The sequence below is a fragment of the Fundulus heteroclitus genome, chromosome 23 (assembly GCF_011125445.2).
Source record: "Fundulus heteroclitus isolate FHET01 chromosome 23, MU-UCD_Fhet_4.1, whole genome shotgun sequence".
In the NCBI taxonomy this organism is placed as follows: domain Eukaryota; kingdom Metazoa; phylum Chordata; class Actinopteri; order Cyprinodontiformes; family Fundulidae; genus Fundulus; species Fundulus heteroclitus.
The window spans coordinates 812,363-830,811 of record NC_046383.1 but is presented as its reverse complement, the minus strand read 5'-3'; the positions used below and the strand labels follow the sequence as shown (position 1 = coordinate 830,811).

Here is an 18,449-nt window from a genome sequence, read left to right as displayed (position 1 = left end):
TCGAACCGGGTACTTGCATCATTCTCTGAGTGAAAGCGCGCTGCTCTAACCACTAGGTCAGCACTCTCCTTTAACAGCAAACTCTGCACATATATGGAATAAATGAGTGACAACTTCTCTTCAAGTACAAGACTTTATTTACAGAAATAAATAACATCTAGAGAACACCACTATAGAATGTTGTTTATCTGAATTAACTCTGTATTTCAATCAACAAATCCTCTTTACAAAATTATGATAAAAGAAACTGGAAATATGTACACAAAAAATAAAAAGGGGACAAAATAAAATAGTTGAAAACCATCATCGGAATGATTCAGTGACTGTTGGTTCACTGCAGATCCAAATAAGAGAACCAAAGTTCGTCTTAAAGAAGAGATCAAATAAGCCTAAGATTAATTTAGGACAACCTTTGGTATGTCCAACCCATTCACAATGCAAATCTGAGTTAGACAAAACATCCATTCATCCATTTCCCAACACTTCTATCCCTTGTGGGGTCACAAGAGGTGCTGGTGCCTATCTCCAGCTGTCAATGGGCGAGAGGCAGGGTACACCCTGGAAAGGTTGCCATTCTATTGCAGGGCAACACAGAGACAAATAACCATTCTCGCACACACTCACACCCTAGGAGAGGCCAGTTAACCTTAAATGTTTTTGGATTGTGGGAGGAAGCCAGAGTACCCAGAGAGAACCCATACATGCACATGGAGAACATGCAAACTCCATGCAGAAAGACCCAGGGCAAGGGTAGGACTTAAACCCTTCTTGCTGCCTGGCAACACTGCTCCCAACTGCGCCACTATGTCGCCCTTTACAAAGCATAATTTGAGGATATAACATTTAAAAAAAACATTTTCATTGTGAATGCGCATAATGTGTGGGGGTGCATCCTGTGGCTATTGTTTACATTAGCTTGGAGAATTAACCTTAAACTACACGAAACATTATTATATGGACAATAATATTCCCTATTAATGCTGTACACTCGTAGCACTATCACATGATGGTGGAGCAAACAGAGAACAAGAATTACGTTTAAAACAAACTGTAGTTACATTTTGCTAGAGTATTTGCAGTAACCTATTAAAGAAGCTCCTATTGATAATGTTGTCAGTTCGGTTGGGTTTGGGCCGTCTGGTTGGATGAAAGCACTGGAGAAGTCAAAGAACATGACTCTAACAGCGCTCCCGGTGGTCTCCAGGGGCCTGTTTCAATAAGGAGGTTCAACCAACTCTGAGTTAAAACTTGAACTCTGAGTTAACTTAGCCTGAGATGGGAAACTTTGAGTTTTGGGTTTCAGAACAGCTGAAATTAGTTAGTTCAATCAACTCTGAGTTGGCTGACTCTGAGTTAAGTGCATGCACCACAACTATAAAAAGCCATTATCAATGGAGCGCAGATATTACAAGTCACCATGGCAACAGCGTCAGACAAAAAAAGGTGTGCATATTTCTCACCAGCAGAACTGGATGTCCTTATGCAAGCATATGCAGAATTTGAGCAAGTATTTTAAAAAAAAAAGCAACACGGCTGCAGCGGCGAAGGAGAGAGAGTTAGCTTGGGTGAAAATAGCTGCTCGAGTCAGTGCGTAAGTTTACATTTTAATTACTTTTATACAGTGTTGGGTGTAATGAATTAAGTTACTAAGTCATCTAAATACTGTAATTAAATTAAAGACTATAAAACAATAGTGGATTTAATATCAACTTTTAAAAGGTATATTTTTAATTTAACTTTCTTCCTCTATAATACACTTTGGTCAATTTATGATTAATTCATGCAATTGAATATTGTTTTAATTTGAAAGCATTAGAAGTGCAGTTTCTTGTCTCTCCTTGTATTGTTCAAGTGGTTGAGGTTGATTTGGGATTTAGAAAGTAATTAATAAGTAAATAAAACAAATTAGTAAGTAGACCAATACTTTCTCGAGACAGTAATTATTACATTAATCTAATTAGACTTGTTGAAGATAAAATTTGTAGTTAGTAATTAAGAACTATTTTAGAGTAACTTACCCAACTGTTATAATATCAGAGGTGAAACTGGAAGAACAGTATTTTATTAAACCTAATTTAATTTTCATGGATAGGTGCAATCCTGCAGGCATCAAAAGAACATGGCAGCAGCTGAAAATTAAATATAAAAACATACTTCAAGCAGGTAAGCCTTAAGCACATCATAGGAGTAGCTACCTGGCTTTACAAACATTTGACATATTAAATGACTAAATGGCATTCAGTGTAGCATTTTTGACATATGTCTAAATGTTCATTCTCATTTGACTTCTACTCAGCCAACAGACAGAAGGCAGAGGCTCGTAAAACAGGGGGAGGACCTGCACCACCACCCCTGACAAAAGCAGAAGAGAAGGCCCTGAGCCTAAATGCTGGAAGGCCAATGGCTGAGGGAATTCCTGGAGGGACTTCATCAGAGCCAGTCACTCCAGAAGATTTAAGTGCCTTCATAAAATGTAAGAGGTCTACTTACAGTGTTATTTTTTTATATAGACTGAATGTGATATTTCCATTTATATTACTTTGGGTTGGGTTTTTTGTTGGTCCCAACAGATTCGGATGGTAATATCTGCCTCTTGGAGCCTCCTGTCCCAACAGTACCCCATACAGTTGTCAGTAGCCTACTCCATACACCATCAATTATGATTAATAGTATTATAAAGTGTACTCTATGAAATGCTCATCTTCACAGGATGATGGGGATGAAGAAACCGTTTCTGCTGCCACAGACAGGCCTACAGAGGTAATTTTAATATTATATGTCTACACATCAAACAATCTACACATTCACATTTATATGTGGAGTAGCCTATAGAATCCAAGTTTATATCTATAAATGGTCATTCTTATCTCTACCCCCCAGAGTTATGGAAGAACGGCAGGAGGAAGGTCCATCAACTTCTGGTGCACAGATGGACACAGTTCAGTGATTTACAGTAAATGTCACAGTTTCATTCTGAATTTTAGACTACATTCATGATGTAACTCTAATCTAATGTATTTTCAGTTGCCAGTTAAGGAGTTATATAGACTTCTTCTTATTAAAAAGATAGAAAAAAACAGCAAAGAACTTGTATACTTGGACCGCCAGATCCAAAAGGCAGATCTGGAAATCAACATTCTGAAACTAAAGTGAGAGGTGAGTGTATGGTCACAGGTGAATTCTAGGAAGTATTGAAACTATTTTAAAATCTTTTTTTTGTTTTCTTTTTTTTTAGCAGATGAACAACACCATATAAATTGCTGTGATAGGATAGGGATATGACAAAAAATCCACTCTGGGCCTCAAAATCCTTTCCCGACGTAAATGTAACTCCCTACGAAGTAATACAACCTCTTCGTCAACAGGATCATCCATAAAAGGTCATGTCATTTCATTCCCTTTGATGCGCTCTGCGTGACTGAAATGTGCGCAATTAATATGTCCCCAAAAAATCAATGAGGTGTTTAAACACCACTTCCCCTTTAAAAATGGGAGGAGACCAAAATAAACTCTGGGTTTTCTGAAGAAAACCTGCTCCCGACCAGGTTAGGTTCACAGAGTAAATTGCCATGGTAACTGACTCTGAGTATAAGTTACCTCTCTTTCAGAAACGGGCTTGACTTACTCTGCTTTCTCAGGTTTAACTTACCTCCCTTTCTGAAACAGAAAACCCAGAGTTTCCCTCATTTCAGGGTTAACATATGTTACACCGTAGGAAATGATGGGCCGAGTCACTCCTCGTGCAGCATATTTATTCAGTTTAAAACTGCAAACAGAAAATACAGCGGTTACAGTAGCGCTCCCGACATCTGCTGCAACAAGCTGTCCTCTCGGCAATGGCGTACTCCTACAGCCTGCCAGAGCGTCACCCGCTGTTACGTGTGGTACTACAACAAATACACATGCTCTCTACTGACATCACTGTACATCTATATCCAACATACCTTCATTAACTCAACTGAACTCGAACAATACATAGGTTTAAAACACATTTTTACAGCCTATTAAACAGACCCACTGAGCCCACATAAGCGCGGGCCGAGCGTGAGCCGTTAGCCTCGCTCCTTTACCCACCGAGCCCACATAAGCGCGGGCCGAGCGTGAGCCGTTAGCCTCGCTACTTTAGCCACCGAGCCCACATAAGCACGAGCCAAGCGTGAGCCGTTAGCCTCGCTACTTTAGCCACCGAGCCCACATAAGCACGAGCCAAGCGTGAGCCGTTAGCCTCGCTACTTTAGCCACCGAGCCCACATAAGCGCGAGCCAAGCGTGAGCCGTTAGCCTCGCTACTTTAGCCTGTTGCTAACTCCTGCTTTATATCTAGCTCGGTAATGCAGCTATACTGGAGCGCCTTTAATGTGTTATTCCGGACCCATCGAAGGCTACTGGCGTTATGAGCTACACATTCTAATACTCAGCTTACCTGCAAACAGAAAATACAGCGGTTACAGTAGCGCTCCCGACATCTGCTGCAACAAGCTGTCCTCTCGGCAATGGCGTACTCCTACAGCCTGCCAGAGCGTCACCCGCTGTTACGTGTGGTACTGAGCGCCCTCCGATGGCGAAACCCAAGCATTGTTAACTCTAATAAACATTGTTAAATTTAATAAACATTGTTAAATCTAATAAATTCTAACGCTAGACTGAGTGATCATCACCAAAAACAAAATGTGGGGGGCTAGTTTTATGACTCACTTTCATGACTCACTTTCATAGTGCCACACTCTCCCCCACAAAATTAAAGGTCACCTGACCTTTCTGGTTGCACAGTACATTCAACTATACACTTGACACAGTCCCACCGCCCATGGTCTCCAGAAGGCATTACTCTCAATAACCTGAGTCTTAGTCACCTTGTAGTCCCTCTGAACCAAAGTCGGCTGACCTAAAGTGTCATAACTCAGTACAAGCGGTTTTTGACTTTGTCTAGGGGATCGCTGTCTCACAGAGTCAGTCTCACCTTTGTTGGCAGCTGAAATGTCAATCACTGCCTCACCGCTCTCTGACCTTCCAAGGTCAATGTCAGGGCATGCCTCTTCGCTCTGTAGTGGCACATCCTCTTCGCTCTGTAGTGGCACATCCTCTTCGCTCTGTAGTGGCACATCCTCTTCGCTCTGTAGTGGCACATCCTCTTCGCTCTGTAGTGGCACATCCTCTTCGCTCTGTAGTTGCACATCCTCTTCTTGAACGTGAAGACTCGTTTCAGGCTGGAACGGCTCCGCCAAAGGATTGAGTGGAGTCTGCCTCCGTCTCCCTGGAACATCCCTGAAGTACCACTGGTACGTGCCGCTGTAGTCATCATCTGATGTGTCACTGTTTCCTAGACGTTGCTCTACACTTGGGCGTCTCAGCTTTTTCTTTGTAACAGCCGAAGCATCTTTTCGGGGCTGAACAGTCTGCGTTGATGGCTTTTCAAGTGGTAGGAAGTTACAGGGCAGTAAGAGGTTCCTGTGCACCACCTTGTCTCTCCCGCGACCAGTTTCAGGGCAGATTCGATACACCGGGCTATCATCTGCCTTTCTCTCCATTACTTTGTAGATCTGGTTCTCCCAATAAGATTGGATCTTCGCAGGTCCGCCTCTCGGAGTGAGATTTCGGAGGAGAACTCTGTCACCCGGCTGAAGATCTCTCCCTTTCACTCTCCTATTATAGTATGCTTTCCCTCGAGCAGCTTCCTTGGTAGCCGTCTCGGCCGCTACTGTGTAAGCCTCCTGCATTCTCTTCTTCCAGCAGCTAACATAGTCATCATAGTCCACATGAATTTCATCCTTTCTCAGATTGAAGAGCAGATCGATAGGCAGGCGAGGGGAACGTCCGAAGATGAGGTAATATGGGGCATAGCCTGTTGCCTCGCTCTTCGTACAGTTGTACGCATGGACAACTTTAGCCAATGACTCTTTCCAATCCTCCTTCTCCTTGTCCTCCAGGGTCCGTAACATGGACAACAGGGTACGGTTGAATCTCTCCACCTGTCCATTACCCTGTGGATGGTAGGGTGTCGTATGAGAACCCTGGATACCTGAGAGTTCTTTCAACCGTGCCATAAGCTTGTTGTCAAATTCTTTACCCATGTCATGGTGAAGTCTGGTTGGGAAGCCAAACTTGAGTGCAAAGTCATTGAAGAGCTTGTCAGCGACAGTTTTAGCTGTTTTGTTCTTCGTCGGGTAAGCTTGGGCGAACCTCGTGAAGTGATCCATGACAACTAGTATATATTCATATCCATGCTTGCACTTTTCCAGGTGGAGGAAGTCTACGGATACCAGTTGGAACGGGTAAGTTGACTGGATCGAGGTCAGAGGAGCACAGGTCTGCTTACTCGGCTTCTTCTTCTTGAGACACTCGCATTCTTCCGTAACAAAGTGTTCAATGTCTTTTGCCATCTGCGGCCAGTAAAACCTGTCTCTGATCAGGTCAAGTGTTCTTTCCACTCCTAAGTGGCCCATGTCTTTATGGAGCTCTTTGAAAACCAGGGGACGATAAGCTTTAGGGACCAATAGCTGCTCTCGGTGGGCTGTTTTGCGGTGCAGGATACCATGTTGGTCGACGTGAAGCTTCAACCACTGTCTGAGTAATGTAGTTACTGCAGGAGCCTCCGACTTCACCTCGATCCTACTTGGTCTCCTACCCTGTGACTTGTACCAGAGCACTCTTGACAGGACCTCATCTGCTTCCTGGGCTGTGCGGATCTCGTCCGGTGTAAGAGGCTGATTGGTGTTAGAATCTTTGATCAGCTTCAGAGCACCAACATGGATAACACCAATGCCTTGACACGGGTGACTCTGCTCCACCACCACAGACTCCATAGATGCGCTTATGGCCTCCTGTCCCACTTCAGCTGTACAGCTCTTCATGTAGCTGTCAATGTCTAACGGCATTCGCGACAGGCCATCAGCGTCTGTGTTGGTTTTGCCCGGACGGTAGCGGATGGTGAAGTTATAGCTAGCCAGCTCCGCGACCCATCTGTGACCCGTGGCATTGAGCTTTGCCGTAGTGAGCACATATGTTAGCGGGTTATTATCTGTGTACACCACAAATGATGGTGCATGGTACAGATAATCTCGGAAACGTTCACATATGGCCCACTTCATTGCCAAAAACTCTAATTTGCCAGAGTGCAGGTGGTACTTTTTCTCTGCTGGACTCAAGGTGCGGGAACCATACGCTATAACTCTCATCTTGCCTTGCTGTCGCTGGTATAAGACTGCACCTAACCCAACTTGAGATGCATCACAATGTAACACAAAGGGCTCTGTAAAGTCGGGGTACCCAAGGACAGGAGGTCTGGTGAGTGCATCTATGAGCTGGCTCAATGTCTCTTGGTGGGCGCTAGTCCATTGAATGGGTGACCGTGAAGGTAAGTGGCCTCTACTTTTCTTCACCCCCTTCCTAGTCTTGACATCTGGGACTGAAACAGAGTTCTCAGAGGATGGAGGACTAAGCAGGCTATAGAGTGGATGGGCTATGCGGGAGAAGTTGGCGATGAAAGGCCTATAATAAGAGAGAAAACCAAGCATTTGACGTACCTCTCCGACAGTTGCGGGTGTTTTTTCCTTTAAGGCCACCACCGGGGCCAGCTCTGCTGGGTCCATTGTGTAACCCTGGCCTGTAACTAACTTGCCCAAAAACTTGACACTTCCCTTGAACAGGTCACATTTCTTTGGAGTCAGCTTGACACCATGCTCCCTGTAACGCTGGAGGACAAGGCGGATGTGCTCTAGGTGTTCTTCAAAATTGCTGCTGTGCACAAGGTTGTCGTCCAGGTACGGAAGGCAAATCGTGTCTCTGAGACCTGCCATGCAATGTTCCATGCTCCTCTGGAACTCAGCGGGTGCGGAGCTCAGGCCAAAGGGAATGCGCACCCATTGGTAGAGCCCCCAGGGTGTGATGAAGGCGGTTAAGGGGCGGCTCTCATCATCCAAAAAACCCTGGTGGTACGCCTTGCCTTGGTCTAACACTGAAAACCAAGAGCTCCCACCCAGTGCATCCAGCATGTCCTGGATTCTTGGTATTGGATGACGGTCCGGAACTGACTTGCGGTTGAGCTCTCTGAAGTCACAACAAAGCCGAAGAGTGCCATCCTTCTTACGGACACACACCACAGGTGATGAGTAGGGAGACCTTGATGGTGTGATCCAGCCTTTGTTAAGGAGATCCTGCAGATACTCTTTCACTTCATTGTGGAGAGGTTTTGGGACTGACATGTAGGTTTTCTTTACAGGACTTGTGTCATGAAGGGTTATATGCATTTTCAGGGAAGGGATGCAGCCCACATCATCCCGGTCGTATGCAAATGCCTCACATTCTTCCCGCAACATCATCTTCACAGCTGTTTGTTGACTTTCTGTCAAGTGCTGAAGATCCACTGGTGGATCCCATGACTTTGGTCTCGGTTGAATGTTGTCTGGCTGTGTGTTATTCGGGATGTGTGACTTTAACTGTGAACTCTTTTTTTCCTCTTGTGTCCCCTCGTTTACTTTTGTCTGGATGTCTGCTGCATATACAGTCTTTATTGGTTCAAGACGTCCGATCACTTTGCGGCTCGTTAGATAAATGGTGTGGTCTGTGGTGTTAGTCACTGGGATGGGCACATATGGCACTTTCCTGTCTGGGATTTGCACCAGTATGTCATGGAACAAGACGCCCTCTGGTGGTGAGTCAACCATGTCAGCTAAAAAGAGCATGTCTTGACCCAGAGCGTGTGGACTAACATGTGCCCGTGCATAGACTGTGGTAACTTGGTTTGCTCTCAAAGGCACTCTCTTTACTCCAGTCCTTACCACACCTGCCTCTGAGTCCTTTTTGCTGTTCTGCACTAGTCTGACAACATTATGTGCAGTTTGTACAGTTATTTCAAACGCTTTACTTACATAGTGTGCAAGTTGTTTTCTCCCACCTTTGGTCTTTACTTCTCTTCTGTTGACAACCACCTCAATAACATTGTAACCGATGATGGGATCACTGGCCACGGCTGGGTCACTGGCTACCAATATTGGCACTTGCAACTCACTGGTTGGGAAACAATCACTGTCTAGTCTGAAGCTGACTTCTATCCAGCCAGTGTAGGGGATGGTTGTGTCATTTGCAGCAAACACTGTGAGTGTCTCATTATCTAACAGTTCTGACACCGGTCTGACAACTGTGTGGGGGAGGTGGTTCTGCCGCCAGTTTTCATTTACAATGCTGGACTGTGCCCCTGAATCCCACAATACTTTGACTGGATGGTTGTCCATAAAACAGTTAACAGTACAGCGGTTTCCCACCAGGCTTACTAACCTTGACTTGTGTTGGGGGGTTAGATAACGAACTTCCGTTACAGCTGATAAGGCAGCAACTGGCATTTCATTGGAGGATGGTGGTGGGCTTGGCTGCTCATTATGGGACCGTGGATCCTGGACTACTGCTGGTCCCACCTCAGTAGCCCTTCCTCGTTTCCCAACAACGGTCTCGGTGCTCGGCATCCACGAGAGTAGTGGCCCTCCCGCCCACATTTGAAACAGTGCATACAGTTGTCTCCTTTTCCCTCTTCTCTGCACTTCTTGCAGCCTTTTTGTCTTTGTTTTGGTGCCACGGTGTGGGGACTGGTTTCCATAACGGCCACCAACATCTCTTTCATTTCTTTGCGAAGTTCTTCTATGATCTGCTGTGGGTCTGTTTTAGTCTCTTTATTTTTAACTGTTTTCACCGCCACTGTAATGGGGGATTCCTTGGGTTTCGGGTGGCTTTGAACAGGTGTCATGGCTGTCTGGCACGCTGTCTGGAGCTCTTGTACCTTGGGAATCTTGACTGCAGTGGACCTTCTTCGTTTCTCCAATCTTTCATTTTCCAGCTTTGAAGCTTCGTTAACTTTCTCAATCAGTTCTTCATCTGTTGTGCTCATATTACTCAGAAGAGGCAGCAACTGATACTTAATGGAGTCACTGAGTAGCCCAGTTTCAATGGAGCGGAGAAACTTACGCTGAATTGTGGTCCTGCTGTACAGTTCATCTGTCTCCTCATTTGCTGCTTTCCATAGAAGTTTTTCTTTGAGCTCGATAGCACGAAATACAAAATTTAGGGCAGTTTCTTTGGGTTCTTGGGAGATATTGATGAGCTGATGGTAAAGTTCAGTGGGGCTATCGACCCTGTAGTGTCCCTTTAGTATGGTGAGCAGTTTGCTAAGGGTCAACCCACGTTTTATCTCCAACATGTCTCTTAGGGGCGTTCCTGGACTGATGGCCCTAATTACTGCTTCAACTATTTCAACCTCTGAGTGTCCTTTTTCAATCCCATTTTCGATCTGGCGTACTAAACTGAGGTAGGACAGCTTATCCTTCTGCCCACTCTCTCCAATCTGCCCAGAGATTTTAAACTCCCTCCTCAATGTTACCTCCTGCAGAGTTTGTTTTGGCTCTGGTCGGGTTTTGAATGGATAATCTGTTGCCTGGACTGAAGTGGTGCATGGAATAGTGTCCTCAAGGTCTATCTGTGGCACAGACTTTTTAAATGAGGATTCCTCTTCTGACTGACACATTACTTTATTCAGTCTCTGGATATAGGTGGCTGTTTCTTTATAAAACTGTTCCACTTGATCATCTTCTTCATTTTTCTCTATCTCATCAAACATGTCTTCTGCCAATCTGATGAGTGTCCTTTTAGTTTTACCTTGAGGCTCTCCGCTGTCCAGGCCGGAACACTTCAGTCGCCTGCAGACCTCCACGAGATGCTCTCTTTCCAACTGCCACAAGGCTGCACTCACTCGATCGCGCAGAAGCTGTGCTGCCTCCATTTTTTTTCTCTGGTTCGTCTCTTGGGAAGGAAGGTGGTTGGTGATGGTGTTGACTCACTAGCGCCACCTCCTGGCTAGGCTCGCCAAAATATGTTACACCGTAGGAAATGATGGGCCGAGTCACTCCTCGTGCAGCATATTTATTCAGTTTAAAACTGCAAACAGAAAATACAGCGGTTACAGTAGCGCTCCCGACATCTGCTGCAACAAGCTGTCCTCTCGGCAATGGCGTACTCCTACAGCCTGCCAGAGCGTCACCCGCTGTTACGTGTGGTACTACAACAAATACACATGCTCTCTACTGACATCACTGTACATCTATATCCAACATACCTTCATTAACTCAACTGAACTCGAACAATACATAGGTTTAAAACACATTTTTACAGCCTATTAAACAGACCCACTGAGCCCACATAAGCGCGGGCCGAGCGTGAGCCGTTAGCCTCGCTCCTTTACCCACCGAGCCCACATAAGCGCGGGCCGAGCGTGAGCCGTTAGCCTCGCTACTTTAGCCACCGAGCCCACATAAGCACGAGCCAAGCGTGAGCCGTTAGCCTCGCTACTTTAGCCACCGAGCCCACATAAGCACGAGCCAAGCGTGAGCCGTTAGCCTCGCTACTTTAGCCACCGAGCCCACATAAGCGCGAGCCAAGCGTGAGCCGTTAGCCTCGCTACTTTAGCCTGTTGCTAACTCCTGCTTTATATCTAGCTCGGTAATGCAGCTATACTGGAGCGCCTTTAATGTGTTATTCCGGACCCATCGAAGGCTACTGGCGTTATGAGCTACACATTCTAATACTCAGCTTACCTGCAAACAGAAAATACAGCGGTTACAGTAGCGCTCCCGACATCTGCTGCAACAAGCTGTCCTCTCGGCAATGGCGTACTCCTACAGCCTGCCAGAGCGTCACCCGCTGTTACGTGTGGTACTGAGCGCCCTCCGATGGCGAAACCCAAGCATTGTTAACTCTAATAAACATTGTTAAATTTAATAAACATTGTTAAATCTAATAAATTCTAACGCTAGACTGAGTGATCATCACCAAAAACAAAATGTGGGGGGCTAGTTTTATGACTCACTTTCATGACTCACTTTCATAGTGCCACACATACTCAGAGTTTTCACTTAACCTCCTTTCTGAAACAGGCCCCTGGTGGGTGATCGCCCGCTGCAGCAGGTAGATGATGGCATCCTCTACTACGATGTTGGGCCGGTAGGCAAACTGCAGTGAGTCCAGTGTGGGGCTCACCATGGTACGTAGGTGTGCGAGGATGAGGTGCTTCATGGTCTTCATCAGATGGGAGGCCAGGGTGGTTGGTCTAAGTGGGCTGGTTCCTTTAGCGTGCGCCATTTTGGGAACCGGTACCACACAGGAGGTCTTCCACAGGGTGGGGACCACCCCCAGGCTGAGGCTCAGGTTGTAGATGTAGCTGAGAACCTCACAGAACTCATCTGAACAGGTCCTAAGCAGCCTTGGGGGATGATAATAATAATAATTGAATTTTATTGATATCATAATGGAGAAATTCACTTCTGCATCTTAACCCATCCCCTTGGGGAGCAGAGGGCTGCCACTGTGCAGTGTCTGGGGAGCAATTGGGGGTTAAGAGTCTTGCTCAGGGACCCAGAATGGCAGCTTGTGGGAGTTGAACTCAGAACCTGTGGGACCGAAGCTCTGTGCTCTAACCACTAGGCCACCACTCCCCGCATGGATGCCGTCCAGTCCTGAGGCTTTCCTCTGTTTCAGCCTCATCAGCTGGCCTCTCACCTGCATTGAAGTGACTGTGAGGGGGGAGGAAAGCGGGACTGAAGGTGTGGATGGGTCGGGGGTTGTTGAGAGTGCCGGCAGAGGGAGGGTAGGTCTCTGGTGGGCTGGGGGTTTGAGACGTGTGGAGAGTTGAGGGCAGGGAGGGGGCCAGTGTGAGCGGAGTCAAACCAGATGCCTGTTTAACTCATCCGCAAACTTGGTGTCACTGTCTGCAGCCCTGCTGGTCCTCTGCCCAAAGCCAGAGATGTTCTTGAGACCTCTCCACACATCTGTGACATGGTTCTGTGCCAGCTGCTTCTCCATCTTCCTCCCATAGTTTTTCTGTGCCGCCCTGATCCTCCATTTAGAGCTCCCGCTGAACTCTACACTGCTCCTCTCTGTCCCCTGAGTTTCTATTCTTGTTCAGGAGGATTTTCAGCTCAGGGGTGACCCAGGGGGGGTTGTATGGAAAGCACCGTAGCCGTCATGTAGGCACAATGCTCTCCACACAGAAGGTCATGTAGTCAGTGATACACTCAGTCAGGCTGTTGATGTCATCACCATGAGAGCTTTGGAACATACTCTAGTCTGTGGTTCTGAAACAATCCCAAAACAAACATAGTCTCTCAGTGGCCTCATCTGACGAAACTTTCCCTGGCCTTCCTGCGCTATTGTCCTTTTCACCATTGGTATGTAATGGGGGAGCAGGTAGACAAGGTGACAGGGTATTTATGACCTGTATCCTTTGACCTACTCAAAGATGACCAGATGCTAGTGGCCATTTTGAGACATTGGCTTCCTTATGTTTACCATATTGCCACAACTGTGTAACGATTGCCTCCTAACTATGCCACCTCCTAACCATGTGGGTGGAGTTTCCGTCTTAAATACGGTCGATAAAAATTTAACTAGACTCAGCTGTCTGCGATAACGCAGATGCAGCATGCAAGATCACTATTTTTCAACCCAGAGATATGGAACAGGATGACCCTGGGACAGCCCCCTCTATAACAAAAACAACAGCTTCAAGAACGTCAAACAATAGACAAATGCTTTCAAGCGGGATTTTTCTTGTATGCCAGACCGCAATTTCCATTATTTGAATCTAATCTGGTGTACAAGACTATACACAACCATATTTGCTGAACAATGATGAGGGTAAAAGAAAAACTGTGGGAATGACCCTAGAATTTCGAGGAAGCATGCTTTTCTTGAGTCTGAAAGGAAAATTCACAAACAAGCCCAGAGATTCTCGTGGATATGTATTCATTATCAGAGTTTTATCTGAGAATACACACTTTCTTCCATGTTCATTTCCACAATTTTCTTTCCTCTCTTTCTTTCTTTTCTTTCAGAGAAATGTAATGCTGCATAGTTGGCATCATCTTCTTCGACCTGCTGAGCACATAAACAGCTTGTTAAAACTTTTTTGTTTAATAAAGTCCTTAAATTTAAGTGTTTAACATCCAGTTTGTAATAAAAAATAATTTGCAGTTTTTCAGTGTCAAAACTTACTCTTTCTGCAGTTTGCTTGATGGTATTATCTCTTGCTTTAAAAGAGCCTCCTGTAAATTAATGCAAATTGAAACATTACACTTATTTACTCTACTTGTTGTTGACAACTGATAAAACAATCTAATGGTAAAAGAAGAATGATTAATTCCTAAAGAGTAATGCATATAGTTTTACTCTGATGAATCACCATATTTCTATTTGGATCACTTCTAAAATCATTTCAATCAGATTTTCCAGGCAATTAAAAGCCTACAGGTGTACAAAATCCACCACCTAGACATTCAGACCGCTTCTGCAAATATTTGAGAGTGGATCGCTTTGAGGGGCTAAATAATTTCCAGTGCGGAACTATGAATTAATCCCACCTATAAAAAAAGTCCAGTTGTAAAATTTTCACCATGTGGTAAATTTCATGTGGCCTAAAGATTAGAAGAAGAACAGTGCACAGTGGCGTATATGAAAAAATTCCACTTTATGAACCAGCTGCAAGGAGGTTTTGCATCAGCAAGCTCTAGCAAAGTGTTGGAAGCAGTGTGTGTTTGCTCATTAAAAGGACTTGGTGACTATATTTACATTGACCTTAAATCAGTGCTCCCCAGATGTATACATTCATTAAGTTCCTGACCACAGACAATTATATATTTGACCAAGTTTACTGTAATATCCCAAGAGCATACAAAGCAGCTGCAGCTCCTAAACCTTTGTTAGGATGCTATTCATGGACTTCAGCTCAGCCTTCAACACCTTGCTCCAAGACATGCTGGCTCTGAAGCTCCACAACCCACTTTGCTCTGCTGCTGGATCAGTGACTTCCTCACCAACACGCCCAAGGTGGTGAAGAAAGGGAAACACACCTGTGCCCCACTGATCATCAACACAGGTATGCCACAGGATGTGTCCTCAGCCCTGCTCTCTTCCCCCTCTTCATCTAGTGTCAACTGTTCTGCTGTCCACCCCACAAACACTGTAGTGAAGTTTGTGGACGACATCACTGTGGTGGGTCTCATCTCCAACAATGATGAGACCCACTGCAGAGATGAGGTCTGCAGTCTGACAGTGGTGCTCCAGGAACAAATTGATCCTGAACACAAGCAAGACCAAGGTTATAATAGATTACTGAAGGTCCAGGAAGACTGAACACACTCTACTCTGCATACAGAGGGAGGTGGTGGAGCAGGTGGACAGCATTAGGTTCCTGGGCATCCATATCTCCTCAGACCTCTCCTGGAAGGTGAACACTTCCCACCTGGTGAAGAGGGCCCAGCGATGGCTCTTCTTCCTCAGGAAACTGAAATGGACTGGACTATGCATTTAACTGAAAAAAAAAATCTTCTACAGAGCTACCATCGAAAGTGTTTTATGTCTCAGCATAACTGTATGGTATGGAAACTGCAGAGTATAGGAGAGGAATGACTTGGTAGTGGTGAGAACAGGTGGTGAGAACAGCGCAGGGGATTGTTGGATGCTGCCTGCAGGATTTAGACTTAATTTATATGGAACAAGTCCAAAGAATGGGCAGACACATTTCCACTGGTCCCACCCACACCGGAAACGCACCCCACTCGCATCAGGCAAATGCATCAGAAGTATCAAATCCAAAACAAATACACTTAGAAACAGCTTCTTTCCAAGAGCTGTGAGGGCAATCGCACCCTGATGGAAAACTGCGGTCCAACACACACACACACACAAGCATATAAAGCCAGTTATATATATATATATATATATATATATATATATATATATATATATATACGTGTGTGTATGTGTGTGTGTGTGTGTGTGTGTTCAAATTACCCCACTGTTATTGTTTTTCAGCAGAGGGCGATAGACCCCTGCTGAGAGGTTGTCCATCAAATGTTCATCATATGTTGCAACCATATATTACAATCCATCTAACGTTAAATATGTTAAAGTCCATCATATGTTACAATCACTGTACTTTTATTGTCTAATTGCAGCTCTTCTCTCAAGAATATCAACTACGCATTTCTGTCAATCTAAAAATCATTACTTGTAATTCATGAAGGAGAGACTAATCTAGGTATCACTTGTCGGGATCAAATGGCTCTGTTCTGTTTTAAAACATGCACCATTCATAAGGCAAGGTCCATAACTAGGTCCCGTATAATATAGTGTGGTTTGGAAGAACTCGGAAGACTTTGATGTACAGAGTCTGATAGAACACATTTGGGATAACTTTGTCAGAAAGCTCTGGGTTAGGTCTTTTTATATAACATCAGTGGCATAATCACACCCCTAAACCATATCCTAGTAGAGTTACAGTTTCAAATGGTGGGCCAATTGTACATTAAACCTATGCGTTATGTATTACATTTCATACATGGATTTACATTTGTATATCTGTAAAAGGAATTTATAATTTTGGTCTAGTAATCAATAATTCTGGTCCTGTGGTCATAGGTGTCCATAGTGCAAGTGATATAGAAACACAAAAAATGGAACAAATGTCTGATTTTCCTTTAACTTAGGCCATAGCATTGCCTTTTAAAGTAAAAAAAAACAAACATATTTTCCTCTTAATAAGCCTTCTCTAGAAATAAAAATTTTAGAGACAGAAAACAGAAAAGGGTAGACTTCCCCCTCTGTGTCAGAGGTCAGTTTCTACCTCATGAGAAGTTTAAACATCTTGGTGTGTTGTTCATGAGGGATGGTAGGATGGAGTGGGTTATGGACAGATGGATTGGGGCTTTGTCTACAGTAATGCAGGCACTGCATGAGTTTGTTGTGGTAAGGAACTGAGTTCTAAACTTACCATGACATCTATGTTTTTTAGCCTTCACGTTTGGGCACAAGATATGGAACATCATCAAAAGAACAATGATCGAAATACAAGCAGCTGGAATGAGCAACCCCATGTTGGATGGTCGGAAGACAATAGAAATAAACCTCATTATTTAAATTTTTCAATCAAACAAACAAAACTTACTTTTAAATAGTCTATCTACTGCCCTGGGAGCTAGGTAACAGAGGAATGCAATATTTACAATCACAGAAATGATTAGTGAAGTCACTCCAATAAACAGGACAGGGATTTCAATGGTAAATGCTTTCTCTGCAAAAAAGAAGGGAGATCAAATTGATTTATAAAGCTTTCATTGACTCCTGGTGTATATAACTCAAGAAAAAAAGTCTTACCAGCTTCTAGTTTCGTTGCATTTCCAAACAGTATCGCTCCACATAATGGAACAGTGCAGTAAACATTTGCACCATCAGAGGAGATGACATTGTTAAAAAAGTGATGAAAACAATTCAGTGGAGAATCTGACCTCGTAAATTGATTACATCTATTCCCATCAGTATGGTTGATTTCTGGATGACAATTCTCTGATTTTGTAGTGAACCAGAGCATGCTGATATCTTCTGGACACATCTTGTTCTCAACATCAGAAAGAGCTGAACATTGCATTATCATTGAGTCTTGTGCATTGACTGGATCTGGTGCAGTTGGCCATTGAACAACATTATGGTTTAAAGTCCCTGCATTATGTCCTGCAAAATAAAAATTTGTACACAAAGTAAGACTTGGATCTACAGTTTTAAAGTGTTTTGAAACATATCCTAAGGGGACCTGTAGTGATCCCTAGCATGTAATGGAAAATATTTTCTTTGTCATTTCATTTTCTAAATGTAACTGCTCCTCACACATGAAGGTGAATGATGAAATGACTACTCAATGTGATTTTAGTTGTATATTAAAAAACCTAGTATATTTTCAGATTATTAAAAATGTTACTCTTCCTCAATGACACAGGAAATTGTAAACTATATAAAAGTACATTGTATTATTTACCTTTTATTATCAAAATTGTTGCACTCCATTCAGGATTTCCATTTGAAGCCTTAATTGCACAGTGATACATTCCAAAATCCTCTTGTTTTATCGTTAAAATTGTCAGAATGGACATTTCTTTGTTATTATTAGTCTTCCATCTTAGTTCAGACAACTGTGTTCCAACTTTGGAGATTGTTGATTTTTGGTGTTTTATGATCAGTTTAACTATCAGACTCAAATTATCCCCAGGACTCTGTTTGTACCAGTAGATTTCTCTTTGGGTAAACCTAAACTTTGGTAAAGCACATAGAAAAGTTGCAGGTTTACCAAGCTGAACTTGCAGCACCGGGACCTGTGAATCTGAACACAAAGAAGACACACATAAAACAATACCTCTTTATGTAATGACAAAAACGTGCACCTTATTTTAAAGTACTCACATGCCCAATGTTGAATAAGCAGAGTAAATGATAGGACAAACCACTTCATCTTTTGTCTTGCAGTCCTATAGGCGACAATGGTATTTTACTCAGACTGGGAGGAGCTTTAAGATAGTTTCATAAAGGCAGACCGGGCTGCAGAAACAAAGGGGGGCATTCCATTTTTTCAGGGGGGCAAACTTT

The 18,449-nt window shown here is 44.0% G+C and overlaps 1 protein-coding gene and 1 long non-coding RNA gene across 3 annotated transcripts; both read right to left on the bottom strand.

The window, feature by feature from the left end:
* Nucleotides 1–8,388: 8,388 nt before the first annotated feature.
* On the bottom strand, nt 8,389–11,868 carry LOC118557338. The gene is made up of 2 exons (XM_036127235.1): nt 11,576–11,868; nt 8,389–10,919 (listed from the first exon to the last, which is right to left on the bottom strand). The coding sequence occupies exon 2, from the start codon at nt 10,762–10,764 to the stop codon at nt 9,394–9,396; it is 1,371 nt and encodes a 456-aa protein (XP_035983128.1). The 5' UTR covers nt 10,765–10,919; nt 11,576–11,868; the 3' UTR covers nt 8,389–9,393.
* Nucleotides 11,869–13,390: 1,522 nt separating this feature from the next.
* Nucleotides 13,391–18,179, bottom strand: LOC118557342. 2 transcript variants are annotated; one of them, XR_004927815.1, is made up of 5 exons: nt 17,845–18,179; nt 17,190–17,543; nt 16,981–17,106; nt 14,031–14,080; nt 13,391–13,913 (listed from the first exon to the last, which is right to left on the bottom strand). It is a non-coding gene; the product is annotated as an uncharacterized LOC118557342 (long non-coding RNA). The 2 variants fall into 2 exon arrangements; XR_004927816.1 differs by having other exon boundaries at nt 13,391–13,910.
* Nucleotides 18,180–18,449: the final 270 nt, after the last annotated feature.

Bases quoted from the DNA above. Each gene is read 5' to 3' on its own strand.
- LOC118557338 (XM_036127235.1), bottom strand. From the start codon at position 10,764: ATGGAGGCAGCACAGCTTCTGCGCGATCGAGTGAGTGCAGCCTTGTGG.